This window comes from Cyprinus carpio, chromosome A16, assembly GCF_018340385.1.
Source record: "Cyprinus carpio isolate SPL01 chromosome A16, ASM1834038v1, whole genome shotgun sequence".
Classification (NCBI taxonomy): domain Eukaryota; kingdom Metazoa; phylum Chordata; class Actinopteri; order Cypriniformes; family Cyprinidae; genus Cyprinus; species Cyprinus carpio.
The window spans coordinates 19,545,367-19,561,123 of record NC_056587.1 but is presented as its reverse complement, the minus strand read 5'-3'; the positions used below and the strand labels follow the sequence as shown (position 1 = coordinate 19,561,123).

Genomic DNA, 15,757 nt, shown 5'->3' with positions numbered 1-15,757 from the left:
TATTTATATAATATTTTACATAATTTTTATTTTTATATAATGTCATTTTTAATATAACATGTATATAACACATTATATAACAGTCATTTATATGATTTTTAATAATATGTAATTGTTAAATATATATAGCATGTGTGTGTGTGTGTGTGTGTGTGTGTGTGTGTGTGTGTGTGTGTGTGTGTGTGTGTGTGTGTGTGTGTGTGTGTGTGTGTGTGTGTGTGTGTGTGTGTGTATTTTTTAGATATTTTTCTTTTTTATTGCAAGTATAAACAATTAACTTCAACAATTAAATACAACACTGGATATCATTATGGATACAAAAATAATATAGGACGACAAAGAAAAAATTATAAAAATAAATAACAATACATAGATAAAAAAGAAATACAGAGGTAGTAAATCAAAATTACAAATCATTCAGCAGATCATTATACAATTTCAGAAATGTAACACTTTTTTGGTATTAATATTTTCTAATGTTATAATTAGGTAGTTCAAGTCACCAAGAAAATTATGTAATTTTGGGAATGTTGAAGAAAATGTACATTTATTGATACAATATTTTCTCAATAAAATAAATACATAAACATGCAGTTATTTAGTTTTTTTTTTTTTTTTTTATCTACATCTCACGGAATGTTTCTTAATAAAGTCTCAGGTTTTCACGGTATGATAACCAGCAACACTGTTCTCTTTCAATCTCTCTCTCTCTCTCTCTCTCTCTCTCCCTCTCTCTCTCTCTCTCTCCCTCTCTCTCTCTCTTATTTGGCTGGTTATAGGTGTTGAAGTACAAGGGTGTGGTTATAGAAGGAAGGTAATTAGCAAAGAAATTCTCTGTTCCTGTTTTATTTGAGCAAATTCATTGGCATCAGCCACATAACCTGCTGTAACAGGTAAGGAAATTCAATGACCATTGAATCAAATTCTTATTGTGTTGTGTGTTATTATAAAGTTCAGTGATTATAGCTTGATGTTTAATGTCAGAGATAGTGGTGACATGGTTTCTGTTCTTTCTTCTGGTTTATGGCTATCAGGGAACCACTTCTTTTGTCTGTGTAGTTGCTGTAGGGTATGTGTGATGGTTGGATAATCATAACACTGAGTATACGGGCAGAAACATACTAAAACTATTTTTGTTTCCAGGGGATGGAGGGAGGTGGGTAGGAGGGTAATAGTCTTACAAATATTCAGCCATAAATTTGAAAGAAAGATGGTTTGAATTTATTCTTTGTGTGAAAGGGTTATGACTTTTTTTACAATCCAGATCCAGTTTGACAGCATTTTCCCAGCAGCATGTACAGACTTAATACAGGCCCAAAGGCTTTCCAGCAAAACTCTCTGTGTTAATGGATGTGTGTTAATGAGCCTTTAGCTTTAAAATCAGGTTTTTCTATTACATACGTTAAGGTAACTTTGTGATCAAAATGTCAAGTAGATTTAAAAGAAAAACTGTATGACTTTATAGCTTTACAACTATGTAGGCATTTCTAAACTTATGTGATTATATGAGTTGAGTAATGGTGGGGATTTCCTGAAAACATACCAGATGACCCATATTGCATGCTATGTGCTGACGGTAATCACTTTCAAGACAGTCCTGTTTTGATTACATACACGGACACAAAGATACTGGCATTGACATTTCTGATAGATTTTTTACAAACAGATAGATAGATAGATAGATAGATAGATAGATAGATAGATAGATAGATAGATAGATAGATAGATAGATAGATAGATATTAACATAAAAGACATTACAAAATATACATATTAATACCTAAATGGTTAATATTAGTACCTTTAGAAAAAGGTACCGCCTCAGTGACACCTTTTGTACCTTTTTTTCTGAGAGTGTAGATAGATAGGTAGATATATGGATAGATATTTTCTCATATGGATGTGTACTGTACTAACAGCATAACTAAATGGCATACTCCACACAAACACTGGCTGGAGGCTGCTTTGGAAAAATATACAAGGAGAAGTATGGAGACACATGGGCTGCTGTGAAGAGAGTTCCTATAGGACTCATCAGCAGACAACAGTTGGAGAGAGAATGCAGAGTATATTAGTATGTATATATATATTTGATATATATCTTTAATGTTTAACTACTGAGCTTAAAATGATAACCATGAAACATGACTTTTAAACTCCAGTAATGCTCGACATACAAACGTGGTGAAGCTTCTCGGTGATCCTTGGCTGAAAGACTCCAAGTGGAACATTCCTTTGGAGTTCATCAGTGGGGAAGATCTTGAGACCACCATCTTCAAAGTACAGCTTTCTAAAATACAGGTAAAGATGTCTAACGCAGCTCAAATTAAAAATCTGTCATCCTTTACTCTACCTTCTCTTATATGACTTTCTTTCTACAGTGAAACAGATGAACAGAAACAAAAGTGAAGTTAAACTTCTGAAACAGAAGTTTAGCTGAATGTCATGGCTGGGTGCTTTTTTTCATATGATATAATACTAATCTATAATTGTATTTATATTTTAAAACTGCAGATTGATGTAATATAATAACGTATAGTTAAGCAGAATGTAGCTATATTCCAGGTGCCATATTCCATACAATATTATTCTATTATATAAAGTGAATTATTTTATTATTATATTCTTTTTTTATTATTGAATATTATTATTATTATTATTATTATTATTATTATTATTATTATGTGGTTTGGATAGGAAGTCTTTTTCACATGAATCTCAATTATTAGTAAAATGTTTTCTGTACTATAAGAGCTAGCAAAGTTCAGTTGCAATTTTGCTTGGTTTAATTAATACTTTACTGCATGGGTCACCAAACTTGTTCCTGGAGGGCCGGTGTCCTGCAGAGTTTAGCTCCAACCCTAATCAAACACACCTGAACCAGCAAATCAAGGTCTTGCTTGGTATACTTGAAACTTCAAGGCAGGCGTGTTGAGGCAAGTTGGAGTTAAACTCTGCAGGACAGCGGCCCTCCAGGACCAAGTGTGGTGACCCCTGCTTTACTGTATACTTTACTCGGGTCTTTGCACATTCAGTTACATCTCAAGTGAGATGAGTAACTGATGACAAAATTTGCATTGGCTGAACTATTTCTTTACAACATTTTTAAAAAGTATGCTTTAGATTATGTATTAGTGGACCCAGAATGCAACAATGTCTTTTTGTCTTCTTCAGCTGACTCCAGCAGTGAAAGCCACAATCATCACTGGCATGTGTGAAGGTTTGCTGTTTCTGCACAGTAAAGACATCGTCCACCAAGACCTCAAACCTGATAACATTATGGTGAGACTGAAAATGTTTTAGTTTTTCTTTTTACTTTTTCGACTTGAATAAGTTTTCAACTAGGTTTCATTTGTCTTAGGTATTGCTCCTAATGTTCTTCTGAAGAATTCAATGAGCAATGTTTGAGTTTATATTGAAATCTGTGACTTTTGATTGCAAAGACTCAAAAGTCTCTGCACTTAATCTACACATTGTGGTGTAGACTAAATAAATAAACAGGTCTAATTTGATCTGTTTGTTTCCTAGAACATGAGGATAGAAACTTACTTCTCTTGTCCCATTTCAGGTGGAGCATCAAACCCATCGTGCCGTGATCATTGATCTAGGACTTGCTAAATTCTTTCGAAATGGACTCACCTCGGCAGTTAACTTGGGCAATGAAGCATACTCAGCACCAGAGATCCTACAGATGAATGGTGTTCGTGACAAGCGCTCAGACGTTTGGGCCATGGGTAAAATAATAGCAGAACTCTGTGCCAGGATCAGGTTACCCACCCAATTTGTCTCTCCTGTCAAGATTCGTGAAACTCTAAAAGACCAGCCGTACTGTAATCCAGTATCCAGAATGGTTGAACCCAATCCGGCGTACAGAACTACTATGGCTGGAGTCATTGCAGAAATCAGGAGAGCTCCTTCAGCTCACCCACCAGACATTAGACCAAAAGACATCACAAGAGACGTTACAAGGGACATCAAAAGAGACATCCCAGTGACACATGGCAATGACATAAGGCCAAATCAAAAATGGAGTCCACCAGGACCTCCTGTTCCTAAAGTGGAGGTAACTAAACCTCCTATTTTATATTATCGTCAGGGTCTACCTCAACAGAGAGAGATGGGAAAGGCAATAGTACCGGTTAAGGGTGAGGCCTTAAATAAGCAGCTGTCCCTGATGTCATTTCCTTGTCCTCTCCCAGAAACTGGAAGAGTGACTCAAGAACGCTACATCGAAGAGAATGGCGCTCTAGAATATAAAGAGATCGTCACGAAGGACGGGAGAATCATTAAATATGAGAAAGTGCAAATAACCAAAGATTCTTAAAAATAGCACTTGTGAATAGACTTGTGTTCTTAAAAACGTTGGTGAGCACTTTCATTGTACACAGGTGAAATGCTTTTTTTGTAAATAGAAATAGGTTTTTGTCATTACTGATATCTTGTTTATATTCATTCAATTTGTGTCATTTGATGTAAAGAATAACCATTAAAATGTCAAAAACACCAATGTGTTTATCTATTTTTCTGTTATTAATTATGTGTATTATATTACACATTGAAATGTGTTCAAATTCATTTGCACAATAATGGCAATCCGTCTCCAAAAGAGGGGGAAAATCATACAGATGAAGGTTACTCAACTAATATTTTGGCTCCCTCTGGTGGACTGGAAAAGTGGAGCCCTCAAGTGTCACGTCATGCATTTGCTTCATTTATTCTGAGAGTAAATTTATCTTTGAGGTGTGTATTTCATTATATTTCCTCCAGCTTTGCATCTTTTAGAATTACTGCTATATGAGGACAATACTGCATGTTTAAAAATAATCAGAACTGAAAATTATGTTTCCTGCATTTTCAGTTTTAAGAAATCTTTGATTTGACTTCATCAATACACTCCAAAATGTTTTAATTGCTTCATTTTACTTTGATTGTTTTTTTGTTTGTTTGTTTTTTTTTTTTTTTTTTTTTTTTTTTTTTCAAATGAAGGTTCTCAAATAAAACAGACGGTAATTGATGTTATCATTGATTAACAAAGAATTTGTGGAGAGTTAGAACAATTTGATGATGAACAGGTGACCAAATGTCATGTTTATTAAAGTAACACTTTGACACCAACAAAGCATGCAAAGAGCATATTTTAGGGGGTTTCCTTTGCTGCAAGTTTGTCTTAAACTGTACAATACCCTTGATTTAGAACATGAGCTCAGCTTAGTCCATAATGGACACACTTATGAATTATATTTATTTTATTTTATTTTATATATTAGCGCTGGCCAGAGATGCCGGAAGTGTGGCACTGCGACGCAGCGTCTCATTCCTTCGAGGAACCAGGGTTACATACGTAACCTTAGACTTTTTTATGTTTATTATGATTAATGTACTCCTTTTCCCTCAGTGAATGCAGTGTTGCACATTGTCGTTTTCACTCTTTTTTGCATCCACATGGAAGTCTTAAAAAACATGAAATATGTGGCTTCTACATATAGATAATGTTAACAAAAGATTGGTTTCTGACATACAAGTTAAAATATCTAAAACAAAAATCCTTATCCAGTAATTAAACTCATAGAAAAAAGCAAGGATAGTACACTTGATAAAAAGTGTGGAAATTCTGCAAATATCAAGTGATCAAAGTAAAATGTCATAGTAATATGTATGTGGTAACCTAATAAGTAATATTATATTAATGATAAAACAAAACTATTTAACATTGTGATTATTTAACTAAAATGTTACTTTTCATTTAAAACATATATTTTACTGTTTAAATCCAACTGAAATATATAGAGGCCTCAATGAGCTTCCATTAAGAGCACTGATAAATTGGTCTTGTATCATGGATAGGACAACCAACATGATTTAGTAATGATTTTCCTGTCCATTTTTAAGTTTGTGTGAAAATCAGTGTAGTCCATGTAATGACATACTTTGTTATGGTTAAAGAACTTGGTTGACTGACAGAGACCTGCTTTTCAAGTCCAAATATGTAATCATGCATCTTTGTTTTGTACATAGAAGCTGCTTTTCCTTTCTGTTTTACTCATAGTGGGTGTTGTTCATCAGTCTAATATACAATTGTACATAAAGTGTGATTTTTTTTGTGTACTACTACAGATACTACAGATTATAAAATGCAATTTCTGTAAATCATAAAATAAACTATTATGTGAAAAAGGTATATTATTATATTATATTATATTATATTATATTATATTATATTTATTATATTATATTATATTATATTATATTATATTATATTATATTATAAATATAAAGGCTATTATTTATTAATTATACACTATTACCAAATAAGTGCAAATCTGACTGAACTAATAATGTTTTTTTTTAAGTTATATTTACTGACTAAACTAAATTACAAAGGCCAGTATGTGATTTTCATGTAGACATCTTAACAGTGGGGTAAAAATTTCCCCACGAAGAAATTAACAAAACATGTTTACTGTAATGCCTATTTAAGTTGTTTTTTTTGTTTGTTTTTTTTTTTGCCAATATTATCAATTTGATCGAATTGAATGAGAACTGAACTGAGCTGGATGGTGTCATCACTTTTTTCTCCAGAGCTGCTTTATAGATTATTTGAACTCACACAGTTATTAAACTGAACTGAATCATCAATGAACTGATTTTAACAGAAAAAATAATGTTTACTATTGTCCTCTTTTTAGAGCTGCTTTACTGCAGAATTTAATTTTGTTTGCATCACTGAAACATTATTTATACACTGTTTAAAGCTGCTTTAACATAATCTGTATTATAAAGTGCTATTTAAATAAAGGTGACTTGATTTGTCTTGACAGGTAATGTTCAATATATTCACCCAGAAATCCACGGAGCTACAGTTTGCTATAAGCACAACTGGTGTCTGCTGTTATACTGTTGCTTCACTTTCCAAGAACTTTACTAATACTGATTAGCTTTGGCTTTATATACAGCAGTGCACTATGCTGTATATGAAACAGTGATTTGATCAAAGCATACAGTTCACAGCATTTAATGGAATTATAGAATTTGAAATATTTTCCTACAGAAAATAAAAGAGAGGTAAATTTTCATAATAGCTAACAGAAAACAAAGCTAATTGACTATGGCCTAATATTCACGCCTTCTCTAAAACTGGCTTGTATACATATCAAAAATCTTTATAATTAAATGGATATTCCAGTCTCTTCTGACAGACAATAGTGGCCACATTCTTCCTTCTTGAAAACATTCCAAAAAACAAGTTCAAGAGCCAAAGAATGGTTATATGGCAAATGGAGATTATATTTTATCATCTTTTGGAGATTATATATCATCATTTTATTGTAGTCTCAGATGTATTTACACCCATTAAAAGCACACTTTAATTGTCAATGCTTTTCAGTGCACTGAATTTAAATTAATTAGATAACCCGGGAATTAGCTAAACATTATTTTTGGGTGGGATTTTGGAAAATTCTGAACTGTGTAATATATAACACCTGTTATAAGAACAAAGAATCCTATTTTAATCCCTATTTTATCTATCTGAAATAAAATATGTTCGTAAAACACTGTTGTGGGGAATGTGTGGCCTTGTCAAGTTCATGGCACAAGTTTTTCATTCTTGTCCTTTATTTCTGTTTTTTGCTTGGCTTCCACTGGAACATTCCTGCTGTCAGATGGGCGGAGCGGTTATCATTTGAGACTTACAGAGATCTCTGTGGGAAACTAGTCAGTTCAGATGTGTCACGAAGTGCCTTTACAACATTGAAGAGGAGCATTAGCAACAAAAATGGTAAGGAAATAATGAAATACATTAAAATACATGATGAAATACAGTTTTCTGTCCTTTATGTTGCTTAAAATAAATGTCTTATTATATAAATATCTAGTTTTCTTTTATTTAATTAATGAGACCATTCAGTCTGCAGTTGTAAATATCATTTTTGTGATAAAAGGCATTTTGATTGATTGTTGATGTGATCTTTTCTTACCAAACTACTAGGCAAAAACATCCTGTAATAAATGTGGGTTGATGAAAAACTACTATGGACCATTACCGTATGTATTTATTTCAGATGAGTTATGAACTTAATGTGCATAGAAATATGTTTTTCACCTGTGAAGTTATACATACTCCAAGCTCCATCAATACATAACTTCTTACACGATTCATTTTTTAAACTTAAGGTTTAAATGTAAGTGTAACTATGAAGAAGAGCCCACACCTTTTTCTCTGGTAAGAATTCCAAAATAATCATTTTTAAATAGTATGTATGTAGTTTTCATTAACTTTTATTTAGTTGTAGTTATTTTAGTAAATCAAGATAAACTTAATGAAAATGAGAAATGTTGCCTTTGCAAGTAACTGAAATAAAATAAGTTTGTTTATATATCAGTTACAGTTAACTAAAATAACCCTGGATGAGTTTGAGCATAAAACCATTTTTACATTTCCTTCATTTTCTCTTAGATGAGGAATGCATTGGTTGCATCACACAGTAACAGCAGCATCCAGAGCTCCATGGCCATGCCAAGAAACGGGGCAATGACTCGACATCACAACGATTTGGAGCGAGGCATTCAAACATATCAACGTGTAGTCATGAAGAATGGCAGACCTGTTGAAACCGAAGAATTCAGGTTTTATTCAACTGATTAAAGGATACTTGAAGAATACAGAAGAGCAGTTTTTAATGTAATTAAAATGTTGTGGGGTCTTTCTGTGCTGAAACATAGAATACATAAACAATGATGACTATTGTCTTAATGCTTCATATAAATTAGATGATCATACTGTCTACTAACTATTTGCTTTACTATTCTTGTACGTTGCTTTACTATACTTGTACTTGTCAGGGTTGATAAGATATCTACTGTGTATTCTCAGTGATTTCTTTAGTCAATAAACTGAGTTGGAAGTCCATAATATGTTAACATGTTGCCATTAAAACTGAAATTGAACTTTCAGAGGAACTGTGATATAGTATCTTCTTTCATGCACCCCAAAACCAATAATAAAAAGTAAAGTGTTTTCTAGTGTATTTGCTAAACACAAGAATAACATCCCTCATGATATTATTCTGTAACTTTCTAAAAGAGCTAACTGCCTAGTAGGCCTACAAAACCATATCATTCAGTTTATTTTCTAGGTTTATTTACTAATCTATGGCTATGAATATGAAACCCCTCTTGTGTTTCCTCATATTTTTCTCACAGTAATGCAATGGTTCCATCATACAGTAACAGCATGACTGTATACCAAGAAATGGGTTCCTAACTCACCATAACAACAACATAGAGGATGGTTTTCAAATCTAACATATAAACATGCGGAATGGCCAAGCGATTGAAGCAATCGTTTGGTATTCAAATTATTAATGTCTCCTAAAATATGTCATGGGACTCCATAATATGTCATTGCTAGTTGAACTTTCAGAAAAACTGCAATTTAGCATCTTTATAACATTGTGTGTGTGTGTGTGTGTGTGTGTGTGTGTGTGTGTGTGTGTGTGTGTGTGTGTGTGTGTGTGTGTGTGTGTGTGTGTGTGTGTGTGTGTGTGTGTGTGTGTGTGTAAAGAAATTACAATAATATTACAAAGACTTCTCAGAAAGATAAGGATTAGAGGTGTGTGAGGTATTATGGGACCTCTGGTGGTGGAACTGAGAATTAATGAGAGTGCATTGCCTTAATAAGAAATGTATGAGGAAATAAATGGAATGAAATTAATAGAAAAAAAAATAGAAATAGAAAATGAATGGGAAAAAATGGAATAAGTGGGGGAAAAAATTATTCTGATTTCCAGACTTCACAGGGGAAAAAGAATCATGGAAATTAGTAATAGTTTGTTAATAGTTAATTAACAGTTTCAGTCTTCTCTTAAATATTTCATCTGCTAGATTTAGATTTTGCTCTTGGTATGTGTATCTGAAAAAGCCCTGCAGCAATCTCTGTTGAAAGATTTCCTGAACATTTGAACCTGTAATCACTAAGAACTGAAAAAGCGAACCTCATTGGTCAAAATAGAGAAGGAATCCTGAAAGTAGGCAGCTAAAGAGAAATACTGCCTTCACAAGATATTTTACGCACACTATTGGTGACTGGTAGTTGGTGCCATTCATCTGGTGTATTTTTTTTTTTTTTTTTGTCTATCTGACTGTCATGACATTGTTTTAAAGACTGGACAATTGCAGTGGTAAGAATGATTCATTAAAATTTATTTATCATTGATTCAGTCTGTTTATGAATTTGAATAGCTTGTAACACCAACTGCATTATTTTTTTGAGATTTTATTATTGCTTTATGTCTTTTTATGCATTCATCCTCTTGATTGCTTTACTAATATTTTAAAATTTAGTGAAAATACAGTTTCTGAATTGTTCAATGTAATTTTTGAGCCTCTAATTCAAACAAATTGACAGTACTTTTAAAATATAATAATTTCGTTTTATTTTGTATTTTCTTTATTATTTTATATGTATTTTCTTATATTGTAAAATGCTTTGAGAGTGTCTTTTAAAGGTACTATAGAAAATAAAGTTATTATTATTATTATTATTATTATTATTATGTCTAAGAAGACATAATTTACAGCAGTACTAATGCTCTTTACAAAAGTTACTGACACTGATTTGAGGCTTGTCAAAGTGGATAATGAAAGCAAAAATCACAACAGTGAGTATGTGCAGCATGAGCTAAGCCTCAAGACATCTTTCTGTCGGGAAAAACAAGAGGGGCAACATTTTTCACACTTTTCCTGTAACTAGTGCTTGAAGTTTTACAGTTGTTAAAATGCTCTAATTAAAGGAGTTAAAAACTAAACACAACATGACACAACACTTTGAAATGTAACAAATGTATTAAGAATATATTAAATTTCTAAGTGAGGTATTATTATTACGACTTCCAGATAAACTTGAGTGTTTATTTATTGAGAAATACATAGTTCAGCTGAAACACTGAGGAAAAGACATAAATCAATGAGAAATCGGTTTAATTAAAATCAAGTAATTAAACAATGAATTCATTTGAAGTTTTGATTGTTTCTCCAGATGGCTTTTTCACCTGCTACTTATGCTAAAGGAAGCTTTGGAAAGGTGTATAAAGTAACCTATGGAAATACACATGCAGCTCTTAAGAAGGTGCCGTTCACTGTTGTAACTATACAAGATATTCAGAAAGAGAAAAACATATATTGGTGAGTATTTGTATATATGCTCAAAAAAAAAAAAAAAAAAAAAAAAAAAAAATTGGTTTTGCTTATTACTGATTTAAATTGAGCCACTGATTTTAAAATGAACTACTGTAGCTTTTTGTTTACAGAACTAAATTGCATTCAATCCATAAAATTTATAAACTGCTTCATCCATTTGTCTTAAGACAGACTACATGAATCAGTATTGTTCCTGAATCAGTACTCCTTCCCAGCATGCTTTGTATGAGACTGGATCGGCAGAATAACTGTTGAATAAAGTTTGAGTGTTATTCTGTGTTTTGGTGAAAAGTGAGAAAATAGAAAATTAATAGAAATCATTGAAAATTGAGAAAACGGGAAAAATTGTTACTATTTAATATAATGTTTTGTGAGCGATTACTGCATTACATATAGCCTAATTTAAAAAAAAATAATAAAAATTTAATTTTACCCTACTGCCATTTGTGATATTTCATATTTGGCACATGCGATCTTATTGTAGGTCACTGAAACATTCCAATGTGGTGAAGCTCTTGGCTGAACCCTGGCTGGACTCTCAGGGCATGTGGAATATCCCATTGGAATTAATCTTTGGGAAAACTCTGGAAAAGCTTATGTTCAGCTCACGATCATACATGGAGGTACTGTTAAAAATGACATTTTAATTTATCTATTTTTATTTACTTTTAGATAAAAATTTTAACTGATAACAGATTTATCCTAAACTTAGTCAAACACTAGTTAAAATTCAAGAATGTTTAAATCAAATAAAGAAGAAAAATAAACATTTGTGTAGAAATGTGCTCCATGAACTAAAAAAAAAATAGTCAAAGAGAATATCAGAAAATCAGAATCTGTCTAAAATATTCAGTCTATCATTTCTAAAACCTAATTATTCAGAAAGCTACACAATTTAAAATGACAAAGAAACAAAGAAACAAAAAAACTTTTATCTCTGTGCACAAAATAAAATAATTTACAGAACAACCCACAACCATTCATGATGTTTGATTTTCATCAATGCACATAGTCCTGATAGTTTTTTTATTTTCTTTCTCAGCTAACGAAGCCTGTCATGATTACCATTATCCGTGGCATGTGTGAAGGCCTCACTTATATGCACAGAAAGAATATCGTCCACCAGGACCTGAAGCCCGACAACATCATGGTGAGTTAATTAAAGTTTTTCTGGATGTGTGACATGATTCCTGATCTGACAAGAAAATGTGCTTGAAAACAAATGCCCACATATACACTATGTTAATTAAGTTATACACTTTTTAAATCATTTTAAGTAAATATTCTATTTAAAATGATGAAGAATATTTCTCTAGAAATCTTATTAGCCTAAAAAAAGTGTGTCTAATTAGCTCTGGAAACATATTCACACCAAAGCATGAATATTATACTTTATCATAGTTTTTACTGTTATTCATAACTTTCCATACTGTACTTTCCATACAGTACAGAATATGAATATATCTCTGGAGCGGATTAGACAAAAACAACCTATATATATATATATATATATATATATATATATATATATATATATATATATATATATATATATATATATATATATATATATATATATATATATATATATATATATATATAGGGGAGCACCAGTAATCCTTTCAGCAGTCCGAACCATCCTCTGTAGTCTTCTGATATCTGATTTTGTAGCTGAGCCAAACCAGACTGTTAATGAAGGACAGACTCAGTGACGTCTGAGTAGAACTGTATCAGCGGCTCCTGTGGCAGGTTGAACTTCCTCAGCTGGCGAAGGCAGAACAATCTCTGATATGCCTTTTTAACAATGGTCATTTCATCTCTTTACAGGTGGAATACAACACTTACCGAGCTGTCATAATTGACTTAGGCCTCGCCAGGTTCCAAAAGAATGGGCTTTGCTTTGGTGCAGAAGGAGGCAATTTGTGTTACTCTGCCCCAGAGATTTTCCAAGGGAAATACAGAGACCAGTACTCTGATGTGTGGGCGATGGGTAAAATCATAGCAGAGCTCCTGATCGTGCCCAGAGTGAGACTCCCTCCGACTATCAACACTCTCTATGTGTATGGAGCCATGGGTTTAAATCCTTATGGTTTCCCCGTCTCTAGAATGGTGGACAGCTTTGTTGTGTTCAGACCTACAATGCAGCAGATCTTGGGAGATATTATTAACGCAGGAAAGAGGTGGATTTTGTTCAGCTCCATTTTAGGGAATGTAGGACTAGCTATTTAAAAGATTCTCAAGAATCTTAGATTTGAGAATGAGTTTATTGCTGATAAACTTTAGTAACATAATTTTACGAAATTTTACGAAATTTTACGTCCAACAATCAAAAGAGCCTAAATTATTTTTTTATGTATTTTTGTGAGAATCTAAATTTATTTTACTGCATTTTTGTCAGAGATTATTTTTTCCTGAGATTTACATAAAATGATTATAAAGATATATATATAATTTATTTATTTTATTTTTTGCAGTGCATATTGGTTGATTATGATCAGTGTCGGATTAGTGGAATACAAACAGGGTTTCATTTGAAAAGCATGTTGTATAATATCTTTTTCTCAATGGTTTTGTTCATTTTAATATATTGGATGATGATTAAAAAGCTGATTTTACTGATTTGATTGAAATGTAAGGTGTTTGTTCATTACAGAAATAACTTCTTTATTGATATGCATTTGTTGGCATGTTTCACTTTCTGACATTTTGAGATGTTACTGCTTAGAAGTTGCCATTTCATGCCTCAGAAGACATAATGGAGATCTCATATGTGTTTCCTTTAATAATCAGCTTAGTTTCAGATGTTTCTCTTAAAAGATGTGGAAATGTGGAAAATGCTATTATCTGCAGTTTGTAGTTCGACCACTAAATCACAAAAAAATAAGTTATTAAATGTTCTTTCAGTTGCAGCCAAGTTGGTTTAACTGTTAATAATGTTGTGAACACACACACACACACACACACACACACACACACACACACATAATAATAATAGTAAAAAATTAAAAAATAAAAATGGTATGAATGTGATTTTAGTGATTAAGTTATGATTTTCTAAGGCATCTTAGGTAATTCTCTTGTCATGTTAAAGAAACTTGTCAATTTACAAAAATACTATATATATAATATATATATAATATATATATATATATATATATAGTATATATTATATATATATATATATATATTACTAAAAAAGAAAACTATTACACTGTTAGAAATTAATATATGACTTGTCCTTACCTTATTCCAAACCACATATTCAACTTCAGTGAAAGCAAGAAAAAGATGTACTTTTACATTTTTATTAACTGATCCTACCTGTGTCTAATTAACTCATTAGCTCTATAGTATACATACAGGGTGAATTCAATGACATTAATTTTTACAGAAGCAGGCCCAATTTACTTCACTGTGGTTTCTTACTCTTGTGTTATCATGTTTAATGAGTTAAGTAGTGTCATGGTTTATTAAATACTGTAGAATACTTCTCTATAAACCCACGACAAGCATAAATAATATACAATATTATTAGATACAGCTTAAATGTTACGATAAATTAGAACAGCACTAACCATTTTTGCAGTCAATTCCATTATTTGCAGTTCGTTTTTCCAGCCAGCAGAGGGTGTGCGAACGCTTTGTAAACAAAAACCAGCCAAACTTCTTTCAGTGAGTTAGTAAGGCGAAAGAAAATGTATTTGTCGTCCTATTTATGTGTGAACAGTAGATGATAATTTCACCTATATTGATAGATAAATACATTTAGATAATGCAACCTCCAACCTCAACAGCAACTGTGTGACACAAATCACTTCGTTGTACATAGTTAAACGTTTGGACACACTTGAATCTAAAAACGTTTTACGGTTTTACACACACAGACACAGACACACACACACACACACACACACACACACACACACACACACACACACACACACACACACACACACACACACAGAGAGAGAGAGAGAGAGAGAGAGAGAGAAATTTAACTGTTTATTTGTTTTATGAATTCACTGATTCCAAAAAGAAAACTGATATGTCTAAGTTAAACTATAACTGATTTTTTTTAAGAATGGACTATAAATGTTTATTCTATTGCAGTGTTCAGTGGTTTTGTTGGCAATGATCCATCTGTACAGTGAGATCACCTGAGGGTGTGAGCATCACGTGACAGTGAGAATCTGAATCATCAGTGGGGTGTGTCATCGGTGAAGCACCTCTAATGATTGGCTCACAGAGGAGAAAGAGAGCCAGAGAGATACATTACCTCATAGCAGAGGAAAAAGAGATGAGGTCATACTCACCTGACTCATATTCCAAACTCAGAGAAGCAGTTTCACTCCATGTAAACCTCAAGTGCTTGTGTGTGTGTGTGTGTGTGTGTGTGTGTGTGTGTGTGTGTGTGTGTGTGTGTGTGTGTGTGTGAGAGAGAGAGAGAGAGAGAGAGAGAGATTGGGGGGGGGGGGTCAGTACAGTCATAGAGCTCAATAGCAGGAAGACCTGAGTGATGGCCATTGATAACAACATATCTTCAAATATAAATTCTAAAGCAA

General features: G+C 32.5%; 2 protein-coding genes across 2 annotated transcripts; both read left to right on the top strand.

Annotated features, from left to right (window-relative positions):
* Window positions 1-754: 754 nt before the first annotated feature.
* LOC109067171 (cyclin-dependent kinase 1-like) lies at window positions 755-4,502 on the top strand. Its single transcript, XM_042773180.1, has 5 exons — window positions 755-893; window positions 1,919-2,073; window positions 2,162-2,300; window positions 3,174-3,281; window positions 3,568-4,502. Exons 2-5 carry the CDS (start codon window positions 1,928-1,930, stop codon window positions 4,321-4,323), a joined length of 1,149 nt encoding a protein of 382 aa, XP_042629114.1. The 5' UTR covers window positions 755-893; window positions 1,919-1,927; the 3' UTR covers window positions 4,324-4,502.
* Window positions 4,503-9,560: 5,058 nt separating this feature from the next.
* LOC109060105 (spindle assembly checkpoint kinase-like) lies at window positions 9,561-14,125 on the top strand. Its single transcript, XM_019077249.2, has 5 exons — window positions 9,561-10,177; window positions 11,035-11,180; window positions 11,680-11,818; window positions 12,238-12,345; window positions 13,023-14,125. Exons 2-5 carry the CDS (start codon window positions 11,035-11,037, stop codon window positions 13,422-13,424), a joined length of 795 nt encoding a protein of 264 aa, XP_018932794.1. The 5' UTR covers window positions 9,561-10,177; the 3' UTR covers window positions 13,425-14,125.
* The last annotated feature ends 1,632 nt before the right edge of the window (window positions 14,126-15,757 follow it).